This window comes from Oreochromis aureus, linkage group 8, assembly GCF_013358895.1.
Source record: "Oreochromis aureus strain Israel breed Guangdong linkage group 8, ZZ_aureus, whole genome shotgun sequence".
NCBI classification, from domain to species: Eukaryota; Metazoa; Chordata; class Actinopteri; order Cichliformes; family Cichlidae; genus Oreochromis; species Oreochromis aureus.
The window spans coordinates 27,093,901-27,108,106 of NC_052949.1; the positions used below are offsets into that span (position 1 = coordinate 27,093,901).

The 14,206-nt window shown below is 40.6% G+C and overlaps 1 protein-coding gene across 3 annotated transcripts in view; it reads left to right on the forward strand.

The window, feature by feature from the left end:
- dnah9 (dynein, axonemal, heavy chain 9) overlaps positions 1 to 14,206 on the forward strand; it is a 167,059-nt gene that overhangs the window by 28,697 nt on the left and 124,156 nt on the right. For all 3 annotated transcript variants that reach the window (XR_005614072.1, XM_039616385.1, XM_039616386.1), the window contains 11 exons: positions 3,047 to 3,190; positions 3,355 to 3,514; positions 5,025 to 5,180; positions 6,586 to 6,718; positions 6,816 to 7,093; positions 7,426 to 7,556; positions 7,664 to 7,790; positions 8,215 to 8,367; positions 8,818 to 8,943; positions 12,500 to 12,739; positions 12,935 to 13,095. Coding sequence is in view for 2 of the 3 variants with exons in the window: in XM_039616385.1 (XP_039472319.1) it covers positions 3,047 to 3,190; positions 3,355 to 3,514; positions 5,025 to 5,180; positions 6,586 to 6,718; positions 6,816 to 7,093; positions 7,426 to 7,556; positions 7,664 to 7,790; positions 8,215 to 8,367; positions 8,818 to 8,943; positions 12,500 to 12,739; positions 12,935 to 13,095 (1,809 nt within the window). In the remaining variant the exon portion in view is untranslated. The remainder of the gene's footprint in view (positions 1 to 3,046; positions 3,191 to 3,354; positions 3,515 to 5,024; positions 5,181 to 6,585; positions 6,719 to 6,815; positions 7,094 to 7,425; positions 7,557 to 7,663; positions 7,791 to 8,214; positions 8,368 to 8,817; positions 8,944 to 12,499; positions 12,740 to 12,934; positions 13,096 to 14,206) is intronic.

The window sequence follows — 14,206 nt, forward strand, 5'->3', positions numbered from 1 at the left end:
ATTATTGTCAATGTGTTCATATTTTTATCGCTAAAGATACATTAAAGTTACATTAAAGTGACAATGTAACACTCTGGGTTACTTGTAATCTCTGGTTCTTTGGACAAAATGTTTGACTACTGGAGTTGCATTGGGTGACTAAAGCTCCAAAAACACCATGTTTGTCTATGAAGGAGCATGTGTGTTCATGACAGACCTTTTGGGCCTTCCTTGAGACCAGAGATGCCCCCCTTGTGACACTACACACCAGAGGTTGATGTTCCTGGTTCCTTATGGCAGCTGCTGCAAAGGAATGCTTGTCAAACTGGTTTCTTACTTTGGCTTGCTGAGCATATTGTGGAAGTGTTTGAGTGTCTGTTTTAGTGCCACTTTGCCGTGCAGTGAGGAGTAGAAGTCTGTTTGCAGACCTTGTAATGCAGGATTAGAGTTGGCCTTCGGTTCTGACCTTTTGGCAGGGCTGATAGCCATAGCTATAGCTGTTGGATAGGGGTGAAACTCATCATGCCTCAGTCATGACAGTAACTGAGTTCTGTTAGTTGAGTCAGCTGACAAGCTAATGGTAGCTTAACAGCTAATTGCAGCCTGCTAACAAGCTAATGCTAATTAGATACTTACAGTGGCTTGCAAAAGTATTTGGCCCCCTTGAACTTTTCCACATTTTGTCACATTACAGCCACAAACATGAATCAATTTTATTGGAATTCCAGGTGAAAGACCAATACAAAGTGGTGTACACGTGAGAAGTGGAACGAAAATCATACATGATTCCAAACATTTTATACATATAAATAGCTGAAAAGTGGGGTGTGCGTAATTATTCAGCCCCCTGAGTCAGTACTTTGTAGAACCACCTTTTGCTGCAATTACAGCTGCCAGTCTTTTAGGGTATGTCTCTACCAGCTTTGCACATCTACAGACTGAAATCCTTGCCCATTCTTCTTTGCAAAACAGCTCCAGCTCAGTCAGATTAGATGGACAGCGTTTGTGAACAGCAGTTTTCAGATCTTGCCACAGATTCTCGATTGGATTTAGATCTGGACTTTGACTGGGCCAGTCTAACACATGGATATGTTTTGTTTTAAATCGTTCCATTGTTGCTCTGGCTTTATGTTTAGGGTCGTTGTCCTGTTGGAAGTTGAACCTCCACCCCAGTCTCAAGTCTTTTGCAGACTCCAAGAGGTTTTCTTCCAAGATTGCCCTGTATTTGGCTCCATCCATCTTCCCATCAACTCTGACCAGCTTCCCTGTCCCTGCTGAAGAGAAGCACCCCCAGAGCATGATGCTGCCACCACCATATGTGACAGTGGGGATGGTGTGTTCAGAGTGATGTGCAGTGTTAGTTTTCCGCCACACAGAGCGTTTTGCATTTTGGCCAAAAAGTTCCATTTTGGTCTCATCTGACCAGAGCACCTTCTTCCACATGTTTGCTGTGTCCCCCACATGGCTTGTGGCAAACTCCAAACGGGACTTCTTATGGTTTTCTGTTAACAATGGCTTTCTTCTTGCCACTCTTCCATAAAGGCCAACTTTGTGCAGTGCACGACTAATAGTTGTCCTATGGACAGATTCCCCCACCTGAGCTGTAGATCTCTGCAGCTCGTCCAGAGTCACCATGGGCCTCTTGGCTGCATTTCTGATCAGCACTCTCCTTGTTCGGCCTGTGAGTTTAGGTGGACGGCCTTGTCTTGGTAGGTTTACAGTTGTGCCATGCTCCTTCCATTTCTGAATGATGGCTTGAACAGTGCTCCGTGGGATGTTCAAGGCTTGGGAAATCTTTTTGTAGCCTAAGCCTGCTTTAAATTTCTCAATAACTTTATCCCTGACCTGTCTGGTGTGTTCTTTGGACTTCATGGTGTTGTTGCTCCCAATATTCTCTTAGTCAACCTCTGAGGCGGTCACAAGGCAGTTGTGGAGCTGTTTTGAAAAAAGAATGGGCAAGAATTTCAGTCTCTAGATGTGCAAAGCTGGTAGAGACATACCCTAAAAGACTGGCAGCTGTAATTGCAGCAAAAGGTGGTTCTACAAAGTATTGACTCAGGGGGCTGAATAATTACGCACACCCCACTTTTCAGTTATTTATTTGTATAAAATGTTTGGAATCATGTATGATTTTCGTTCCACTTCTCACGTGTACACCACTTTGTATTGGTCTTTCACCTGGAATTCCAATAAAATTGATTCATGTTTGTGGCTGTAATGTGACAAAATGTGGAAGTTCAAGGGGGCCGAATACTTTTGCAAGCCACTGTAAAGGATTTGTGTTAACGCATTAACCCAAGTTACAGAGTTGTTACAATTTCCCAGATTGAAGCCATGAATTTATGAGAAAAAAGTGGATATTCTCTTAAAATACTGTTGTGCACTACTATTTATTTTATGTAGAATCTAATGTAACTGAAGGCACAAAGATGACAGATGAGCTTATTTCTCCTAATTATTACTCTATTGTCTGCTTCTGCTAGTGCTAAATAAGGGGATGTTGAAGTATAATGTGCCATCTCATTAGAGTTTTCCAGAACATTTCCTGTTTAACTTTCCTTTGGAGATGAAGTTGAGTGAGGACCTTTGAATGTTTAAGAATGTCACCTTCCTAACCTTCTGACTAGATAATAGAGAAGCATTATCTGGAGGCTCTCACATCCGACAAGGCTAATTGAATCCTAACATAATGATAATTAATTCATAGGTGGAGATGCTTCGTCATAATATATAATTGTCAGATTACTTATGTGTGTAATTGGTCTCTTAATAACCTGGTGATTATTTTCCCATTAATGTCATGGAAGTCATTGTTAACTGTCACAGCACTGGGACTCTCCTCTGGTTATCCTGCAGAGGGTATAAGACAAGTTTGGCAAAACTGGAGCCTTTCACTACCTAAACAGAGCGTGATTTATACTGAGTTTGTGCAAATGTGTGTGTGTGTGTGTGTGTGTGTGTGTGTGTGTGTGTGTGTGTGTGTGTGTGTGTGTGTGTGTGTGTGTGTGTGTGTGTGTGTGTGTGTGTGTTTTGATGGGTGCCTGTGTGCGTTCATGCATTTGTCCAGGTTTGAAAGTGAAAGCCCCTACCAGATGTTGGATGCGTTCCACCGGCAAATCCAGGAACGGGAAGCAATTATGGCCTCTCTGGTGGAGTCTGCCAGCCTGTTTGAGGTCACTGTGTCAGAGTACAGACAGCTCCGACAATGCAGGTAAAGCCCAAAGATGCAATAAGAAAAAAACAAAACACCACAAGCCAATGATACATTTAAAACTAATTTAGAGTCATTAGTTTAACAGAGATGCTATCTTGCATTCAGTTTCTGAGCTGTTTCATGTTAGATTAATCAACTTTGTGCTCTGCTTCATTCTCAAGGCGTGAGGTGGTTCTCTTGAAAGAGCTGTGGGACATGATCACCATGGTGGAATCCACCATGACAGCATGGAGGACAACTTCCTGGAGAGAGATCAATGTGGAGGACATGGAACTGGAATGTAAACGTTTTTCCAAAGAGATTCGCATGTTGGATAAAGAGGTGAGAGGAGAGACGTGTTTTAAGGAAAGAACCAAAGCACAAGTCAAAATACTTATGATCCACAAAATGTCTTTTTCAAACATCCAATATGGGAATTTTACTGATGCTGAAGTGGAAACAATCCTTGCATACTTCACATACTTGCATAAAAATCTCTAAAATTTAAGCCATTTATTTAATAAACAGATTTTTTTCAGTGCTCAACTGTGATCGAATTTTCCACCTCACACAGCATGATGCTAAAAACAGCAGTGAAACATTTGGTGACCTTACTGACAAGTTCAGCTCTTCATCTAACATATCACTCTGACTCCCTGCTCAAACCAGCGTGGTATGTCCTGAGATTTTCACTAGGTGCCATCAACATGCTTGAATCAATGACTTGGTGGTGTTCCAGGGTAGGATAACAGAGCCCTCTTTTCCACTTCTTCCATGAACAAGTTGGCCACAATGGGTGGAACAGAGGGTCAAACTGACCGTTGTATGTGAAATATGTGGAATGACGACACAGATCCAAGAGCAGACACAATGGTCGGAGAGTGGTCCTGTTGCTGAGGTTGGGGTTATCCTGTAATCTCTTACAAACTGCCTCCACTGCTTCCGTGACTGGAGCACACAGTTGAACATCATACTCTCACTTTCTCAACAAAATCCAAGGTGTTCTGGATGTGGTGTTCAGAGCTGCCTACCACCACGTTGAGGATCGAAGCGAGAAACTTTGAGATGAATTAGGTGACTGAGTAGCTCATACAGATAATTGTCTTATAGGCACACCCTGATTATGTGTCTTTGGTAAACCATACAGACTTGGTGTAGCTTACCACTGGGTATAACCTGTGGTATCAGGTTCAGTCAATAGCATTGTCTTGTTCTGACTGCCTCATACATTCTGTCATCTTACATTGTATTTCTTGTAACTATTTCCTAATGAAAGTGAACTTTGGAATTTTGCTTTTAATAGAAGATGCAGTGGTAAGAAATCCTCAGACTGTGGTAATGTCACAGCAGATGCCGCGTTCATCCATCCATCTCTTTCCTTAACCAGTCATTCAAATAACAGTTGTGGGGTGCAGGAGCCTGTCCCAGCTAACAAAGAGCAGGAGTTGGGGTTCCTCTAGCAGCGATCATCAGTCAGTAACAAATTATAAACTTGGCCAACACATTCATGCTCACATTCACACCTACAGATAATTTAAAACCACCACAGGAAATATATAGATGTGTTGTACATAGCAATTGATAATATATTTACAGCGCTGTTGTATCCATGTCCATAGAGTTTTCTTTAGCATAATACTGTAAGAACACACTAAATAATAATAATGTTAATGTAAATTTGTACATTAGGCCCACAGGAATATAAAGCAGCAATAAAAAATGGAGTGAAATCAGGCATTAAAGGATTTCAATGTCTTGCTCAAAGTAAAAAAAGTACAACTCAAAATAAATCCTGACATGCTGTTTAAAGCTGCCTCCCTCTGTCCTAAATATTTGGCCTTGTGTGTGGCAGGTTAGAGCGTGGGAGGCCTTCACAGGGTTGGACAGCAGGGTGAGGAACCTTCTCACCTCCCTCCGGGCTGTGGCAGAGCTCCAGAATCCAGCCATACGATCCAGACATTGGCATCAGCTGATGGCTGCTACTGGAGTCCGCTTCACCATGGACGAGGTTTGCAGCTTATTCTAATTTTAAAAAACCCCAAGATGTTGTGGAGTTTCATTTAGAGTATTTTAACATTATTATCACACTAGCTGCAGTATTTTTTTTATTCAGGTCCAAGCAGATGTGGTAATATTTTAATGGAGGTTTAAAAAGGGATTCTTACACACATAAGCAAATTCGTTCTTCAGCTCCACTTTGGGGTAGTTTGTGCTGCAGAAGTTAAGATGAGAGGTTTTTACAGCTTTTAAGTCTGTACAAAAATGTATCACAGAGGCTAACTGATCTGCTTTGATCTTTTTTTTAATATATAGATTTATATAGTGCTAGCTTTGTAAATCTCTGACAAAATCCTCTCTCACACACATTCAGCTGGCTACAGCAGGGATTTGCTTGACTACCATCAGAGTTGGTCTACAGCTGCTAATCTATTCTGACAAAGTAGCATCAGCAGCATCACCACTGCACCTGCACTTTTATCCCTGCACTTTTTTTTAAATGAAACACAATATTTTTTGCATAAACATTTGTCAGTGTCATCTGTCACATATTAAAAACTGACCAAATGTGCCATCTCATTTGTTTTTTCATACTATTACTTATTTTATAAATGAATTCAGTTTTAATTGTATAGTACGAATTTAGAGCAACCGTCACCTCAATACCCTTTATATTAAAAGGTAAAGACCCCACAATATTAGATAGAATAACCAAACTATCACATAATCTTCCATGAGCAGCACAAGCAGCAAGAAGTCAACTAATACTACCGAAGCAAAACTAACATGTTCTTCACATTTTTTAAAGAAAATTCTAGCGGTTATTGTTGAGGTACTGCTGACAAAAGAACTACAGGCAGCTCAGTTTCTGGTTCGTGGCTCAGTTGTACAGTGGCTAGGCTCGGCACTCAGCACGAAGCTTCCTGTTTCAAACCTTAAATGGGGCCTTTCTGTGTGAAGTTTCCATGTTCTCACTGTGGTTTCCCTGTGTTTCCTTCAGGTACTACAGTGTCCGATCCAAAAGCATGTTAATTTAATTTGTGATTCTAAATTAGCTGTGGTTGTGAGTTAGATGCAATGCTTTAAATAGGTCTAAAGTGATTTTTAGTGGTCAGTGAGACTAAAAAAGGCTGTGGGTGATAAGAGGTCAACATTATAGTCTGTGAGTAACTAAGTAACCATTGCTTACAGGTGACATACATGTCTACTTGTAGGTGACAGAGTTTGGACATTGACCCCTCGTTCATTATAAAAAATGGATGTCTGCTTTTGATAAATATGTGTGTCCATGTTACTCTGAAACTAGCTAGTATTCACTGTTACTATGACTCTAATATCACCAGATTATACACAATGTAACTTGTTTGAGTCCTGGGTAGTGTGACATAAGCAGTGACATGGTTGTCTGTGAGCAGGAGACCACTCTGGCTGATCTGCTGCAGCTCAACCTGCACTGCTTTGAAGACGAGGTGAGAGGGATCGTAGACAAGGCTGTTAAAGAGATGGGGATGGAGAAAGTCCTGTCTGAGCTCAACTCCACATGGACAGGTACAGAAAGACAATATTTGAACTTCTAACAGTGAAGGTTTTTTTGTTTTTTTGTTTTTTTTACCTGCTTATGATGTACTGATGGACTTTATTGCAGGTATGCAATTCCAATATGAGCCCCACCACAGGACCAAGCTCCCTCTGCTCCGTGCAAATGAGGAGCTGATTGAGACGCTGGAAGACAACCAGGTCCAGCTGCAGAACCTTATGTCATCCAAGTATATCGCACACTTCCTGGATGAAGTATCTTCATGGCAAAGCAAGCTATCTGTGGTCGACTCCGTCATCTCCATCTGGTTTGTGGTTCAGCGGACTTGGACTCACCTGGAAAGCATCTTCCTTGGCTCCGAGGACATTCGCTCACAGCTGCCTGAGGTTACACACCAAACAGAATACACACACACACAGAGTTCATTACAGTTCTATATTTCAGGTATTCGTCAGTGTCAAGCTCATATACATGCAAGCCTCAACCTGTGCCCCAGTTGTTGCCATATGAACCTAGGCAGCATAACTGTAATAGCTGTTAATTAAGAATCCATTAATTAGCCTTACTTAGTTTAAGAGCTGAGATTACACAACTTTTTAATTGCTCCCGTGATGTTCAGGCTGTGCTTAAGCCCAGATGTTTGCTATTAAACCTCTGATTCTCCCTCTTTCTTGTGGGAATCAACGCCTGCCGGGCTCCCTCATGAAATCCTCTGCAGGACTCCAGGCGCTTTGAGGGGATTGATGCCGATTTCAAAGAGTTGGCAAACGCTATGCACGAGACGCCCAACGTAGTGGAGGCCACCAATAAACCAGGCCTGTTTCGTAAACTGGAGGACATCCAGAGCAGGTGAAAGTTGAGCCAAGATGAGCAGTTCTCTGTTTCTTCCCCATACGTCTTACACACAAACACACACACACACACTGACTCTGCATGTGCTGTGCATTTTTCTACAGGCTTTCTCTGTGTGAAAAGGCTCTGGCAGAATACCTGGACACCAAACGTCTGGCCTTTCCCAGATTTTACTTCATCTCTTCAGCTGATCTGCTGGACATCCTGTCTAATGGGACCAACCCACACCAGGTGGTTTCACAAATTTATGCCCAAGGGATGGCAGTGAATTTAATGCTTCAGTCTGTTCACACAGATGAGAAAAAAACAGTACTAATGTTTTCAGCTCTTTCTACAATTTACTTTTTAGCAGTTTTCTAAAACTATGCTCCATCGCGTCATTAGGCTTTTGACTCACTGCTGCTGAATTTTGTAGTACATTTAGTGCCCACACAGGGGCAATGGTGCTTATAGTTTGTATGTTACTCCGACCTCCATCATGAGTGCACTGGTTTTTTTGTCCTCATAAAAATAAATAACTGTTAAAAACAACTCGCCACCAAATATCTTTCATCAGAAGCTAGCAGAGGTGTAGCAGAACACTGGTCCTGAAAAGCAACATTGTAACATTTCAAACCGTGACTGTAAATTGATCCCGAGCTATACGTTTGCTCAGGTCCAGAAGCATCTGTCCAAGCTGTTTGACAACATGGCTAAGATGCAATTTGAAACAGATGGAGAGGGAAATCCTTCGAAGATTGGTCAAGGCATGTACAGCAAGGAGGACGAGTATGTCCCTTTCAATCAGTCCTGTGACTGCAGTGGACAGGTAAAAAGAACTTTGGACATCATCATTTCTAGATGGATCCAAATGCTGACGACGTTAATGATGTTTATCTTTGTGACTTACTGCTGACATTGACAATTTTTCAAACCAGTCCTTTTCTGTAATGCAAGGAAATACACACACACATTTAAATATCTATCTATCTATCTATCTATCCATCTATCCATCTATCCATCTATCTATCTATCTATGTATATATATATATATATATATATGGAATGAATCTGTTTTGCATTTAAAGCTCATAAATTCATTCATTTTCCACTATATCCCGTACTGTTTGCCTGACTCCACTTCCACTTTAATGCTTATTAATGGCCTCATTAGGGTCCACTGATAAGAGAGTACATTGGCGCTCATGTGACACACATTGCAATATTTTTTTGGTTTTTGTATTCAGGGGTTTGCCTGTTTTTGTGTTTTCTCTGTAAGGTGGAGATGTGGTTAAACCGGGTGCTCGACACCATGCGCTCCACAGTTCGCCACGAGATGACCGAGGCAGTAATAGCCTATGAGGAAAAGCCTAGAGAGCAGTGGCTGTTCGACTATCCAGCTCAGGTAAATAGGTTCGGTTTGATGTACAATGCTGTGAAAAATATTTTCCCCCTTCCTGTGTTGTGTAACTCAATCTTTCAAATTTTTCAAGTCTTTCAAATCACTATGGATGAGTGGCCCACTATTCCTTGCAGAATTGTTTCAATTCAACCTCACTGGAGGGTTTCCAGACATGAAAGACCTGTTTTAAGATAACGCCAAAGCATGTCAGTCGAATTTAAGTTCGGACTTACAACCAACCCAAAGCCACGGAAGTGCTCTCAAGCAAAGCAAGGGAAAGTGACCTCTCACCCCTCGTTCCTACACACTACAACCCTAATCTGATGAAGCCGAAAAAGGGACGTTACTACCGCCTGCTAAGGATAACGCTGCTACACAAAACACAATAGCATCACACAAGGATTTTCTGGTTCTGAGAGCAGGAGCCATCCACGTTGCTCAAGCGCTGAAGCATAAAAGCAGGCCCAGACCGTCACACTACCTCCACTATGTTGGAATTGTAATATGATGTCCTTGTTATAATATGCTGTGTTAGTTTTACACCAATCGTAATGGGACACAAACCTTCCAGAAAGTTTGTTTTTTTCTTGTCAGCCCAGAGAATATTTCCCCCAAAAGTTTTGGGGATCATCAAGGTGTTTTTAACAGATGTGAGATAAGCCTACATGTTCTTTTTGGCCAGGAGTGTTTTTTTTAACCTCAAACTCTTCCATGCATGCCATTTTTGCCCAGTCCCTATTCTTATTGAATCATGAACATTGACCTTATCTGAGACAAGTGAGGCCTGCCATTCTTTAGGTGTTGTTCTGGGTTCTTTTGTGGTCATTAGTGCACTCTCGAAGCAGTAATTTAACACTGCTTCAATACAGTCAAACTTTAATACTGTAATTTCGATCTCTCACTATAGGATGTGCCTCGTATAGTTCCTCATTCTGCCAATCCTGATTGGCTAGTGATTGCAGTGACCACGTCGGCTATAACATCTCACCCTTAAGTCACTTGTGCTACTACACAGGCATAATTAAAACACCTTTTCTCACTTCAGAGCATATCTGAACCTGCATATGGGTTATAGAGTCTCAATTTCTTATAGTGAGACATCGAAAGAAATGTTAGGAATGAAAACTTTAGGTTACTCGCATGATCCCAGTTCTCAGAGAAATTCATCAGTTTAATCATTTTAAAACTAGTAGTTTTGTTATGTATTTAATCTGGTTATCTCTCTAAAAAATAAAATTTGTTTGATGATCTGAAACATGTAAGTGAGAAATATACAAGTTAAAAAAAAGAAATTGAGAAGGGGACAAATACATTTTCACAGTTCTGTATCTACAGATTTAACTGCTGACAGGAATTTGGACTGGTACCAAATTCCTTTCTGAGCCTCTCATAGTTACTTTCACAAGTTTAAAAATCCTTTACATACCCAATGTTTGTCTGTGATAATGTACCACTTATTCTTACCTGAAAATGCTATATACCAGATATCACTGATTCAGGTGTTGCAGATCAAAGTTAGAGCCTGCTGCGATTGTGATCACTTCCTACCTCTTTTCACTTTGTCTGATTTAGGGTTGGACGATCTGCTCGTTGTTTTGATTATACTAATGGTGGGGAGTTTAACATGCACAGCAGTGCTAAATGTGTAACTCATACACATACATTCCTAGACACCTATGACATTTATCTATGTCATAGGTGTCAGTTATATGCAGAGAGATGGATTGAAACTACAGCAATGTAGATATTTTTTATGAATCTCATAAAAATGACCATATTACTTTAATGCATCATTGATTAGCTATTGCCAATGACTTTGGTAATCTTCAATCCTAAATATCATCATCACAGCCTTAGTGTGATTATTGTTCACATGATAATTTCTTTTATTTGTTTGTTATTTTGAATTGAGTCCTGTTATATGAAGCAAATTCAACATTCCCGGGATATTCTGTTATCTGGCTTCACTTACTCTAACATCAGCAGTGTCGCTAAGCAGTCCGCAAAGATGGTTATAAACTGAGACATGAATTCGATGAGGCCAACCTGGGGTTTCCACATCTGACTTTGAGGGCGTTCACAAACTATGCTTCATGAACAACCTTAACTGCCCCTCAAACTGGGTGGTGCTACCAAATCTACAGAGAATAGCAATTTTAAAAAAAAAGTTAGGACTTTATAGCAATGTTAAAATCAATTCCATGATCAGTAGTGTTTATGAAAGCAAGGATAAAAATATATTTAGTTTAAATGATTCCAGAAGTAACTGACAAAGACTGAAGGTCAGTCTTTTAGTAATCCAAATTAATTTTTTGGGAGGGCTTTAAATTAAGAACTTAAAGTTAGCAATAAAAGCAGAACGGTCAAAATCAAAGCAGCAGAGACATAGAAATCTTGCCTTTTGAAATAACTGTCTTCTAGAATTCCCACATACTCATTAGCATTTATTGTTAGATGCTATTGAGTTGTTTGATCTTCTAGCTCTTTCAATCTTCATCCCCAAACTTTGCAACACAAGCCCTTTGTAAGTCATTTTCACAGACTTTTGAAGCTGCTGAATAGTTTTTGGTTGTGTATAACAAGCTACTCCTTAAGTCGTTTGGCACAAAAAAAAGCTGTATTTTTTGTGACACCCGCTGTGCAATACATCATCGGGTGTTCTTTAACCAATAAATAAATGAAAAACTGACTTTTTTGCAAAAAATAAATTATAGTGAAATTATTTATTTTACAAGTATAACAAGTGTTACATAAACCATACCATACAACACTGTATTTATAGCCTGAGATAGTTTGTAATGCCTGTATAACTGTATATTCTTATGGTGGGAACTTATCAGTCACACAGTAAATCACACAAAGTTTTATTCTCCCTTTTGACCCTAAAGGGGACCATAAATTACAAAATGAACATGATGCTCTTTCATTAACAGTAACTAGTGCTTGAGACCTTAAGTTTATCAGAAAAGTATTTACTGAGGTCATAGGTTAGGGGAACCCAAGGATGTTTCTCTTGTAGACGTCTCTTTGTAACCAGTGGAGATGCTCCTTGTTGGGCATTAGATAGAATGCTTTCTTTTGCCTTGCATCACTCAGAAGCTAAGCCCATCTTTATTAGCTCATCTGTATACCTGATTTCTGTATACCCTCCAACCCTACCCTTTCCAATTGCAAAGGTATTAGGAGGTTTCAACTGGAATTATTTTTAAATGCCAAGTCCATTAAATACCCAGACAAAACAACACCTGCTCAGTCAGTGTAGTGTTCCTTAAAGCTGACTCTCCACATTTGTCAGGAACAACAGCCAAAGCAAATGTTTCTCAGTTCAAATATTCCTTTACATCTCTTTGCAATGGTGGGCATTTTTATGCAAAAATCATATAGGGCCATATGTTTTGTGTGCCTTTGTTGGCACAATTCCTAGATTTGTTTTACATTTAGATGATGTTTTAGCTCAAAGTGAATACAAGTAAACTACCAGAGAGAATCAGAGTGGTGAGTTTCAATGGGTTATGAGTCTCCAGGTGATTTATTTCATTGTCTCTGACTCCCTTTTCAGGTGGCTTTGACCTGCACACAGATCTGGTGGACGTCTGACGTCACTATGGCTTTTGCCCGTCTGGAGGAGGGCTATGACAACGCCATGAAGGAGTACTACAAAAAACAGGTCTCCCAGCTCAACACTCTCATCTCAATGCTGATTGGCCAACTTACACCGGGTGATCGGCAGAAGGTCATGACTATCTGCACCATCGATGTCCATGCCAGAGACGTTGTGGCCAAGATGATCGCTCAGAAGGTGAGAGGGTCACGAGGGATACATCTGCCAGTGTGAGAGCCAGTGCTCAAAAAATCTTATGCAGCTGCTGTATTTTTTGTGATGCTGTTACCAGTGAGTAATGAACTAAGGATATTCCAGCGAGGTATGTCATTACCATAATTAGAAGGTGACAAAGCATATATTATTTTGGATTTTATCTCACTGTTTTTTTAGGTGGAGAATTCTCAGGCCTTTGTGTGGCTGTCACAGTTGAGACACCGTTGGGATGAAAAGGAGAAGCATTGTCTTGCTAACATCTGTGATGCCCAGTTTCTTTACTCCTACGAATACCTGGGAAACACACCGCGATTAGTCATCACTCCTCTAACAGATAGGTACGGAGGGCTTGGACAATTTTTTATCTCTTTTTTAACCAGACAAAGAGGCAATAAAACAAAGTGTTATGTCTATAACTTCTGTTCTCTGAATTTGAGGTACAAAACATATGGGATAGGGGATGTCACACCCCGTGTATCCTGCCTGAAGACACCTCTATTCACACCTTTACGACAGATGACCTCTGATGATGTATGTGAGGTCCTGCCTAGACACATACACTGCTGTCATCACAGTCAACCCTGTCTTTCAGGGAGCAGAAGTTGTAGACATAAGACTTTGTTTCCTTTTAGCCAGTTCACTCAGTATAACACATATAGTATGGGACATATATAGTCCTCTGCAGAACAGCCACTGAACTGGAGTTGGAGCACCAGCAGCCTAGTCCTTGGTAGACCCAAGAGAAGGGACAGAATGAGCCACCAAAGAGGCTGTCATGTCTAAATGATGGAACTCAGATTATTTCGCCACAATACTCAACAACTTTGCTAGAAAGGCCAAGATAACCAGTGGATATTCATAAAGCACATACAGCATACAGCCAACCTGGATGTTTGGAAGATTTGAATGGGAACCTTAGCTTGTGGGTCCTTTATTCAAAAGGGCTAGGCTTGTTACTATGGCGTTTTAGGTCATCAAGCTAATGTTATCTCTTTTTAAACAGTGTATTAAAGGTATTTCAGATTTGTACATTATTTGCTTTAAAACAAGAACCATACTGCTGGGGTCTGATTACACATAGATACAGACAGTGTGTGAAAAAACTAAAACTGAAACCACAGGATTTATACAAAGATTGAAAAAGCTTTGTATAAATCCTGAGTTAAAGCCTAAAAAAAGTGTTCTTCTGTTGGAGACTGCCACTCATAAGACCAGACAACATTTTCTCTGTGAACTGTTCTTACAGGAGTGTGGATATCTGCTGCTGTAGCCCTTCTGCTTTAAAGGTTGACGTGTAGTGTATTGAAAGATGCTCTTCTTTTTCTCGGTTGTTACAACTGGATACTTGACTTACTGTTGTTCTGTCAGCTTGAAGCAGTCTGACCATTCGTCTCTCATCTCTGACATCAACAGGGCATTTTGGCCAGGAGAGCGGACACTGGCTGGATA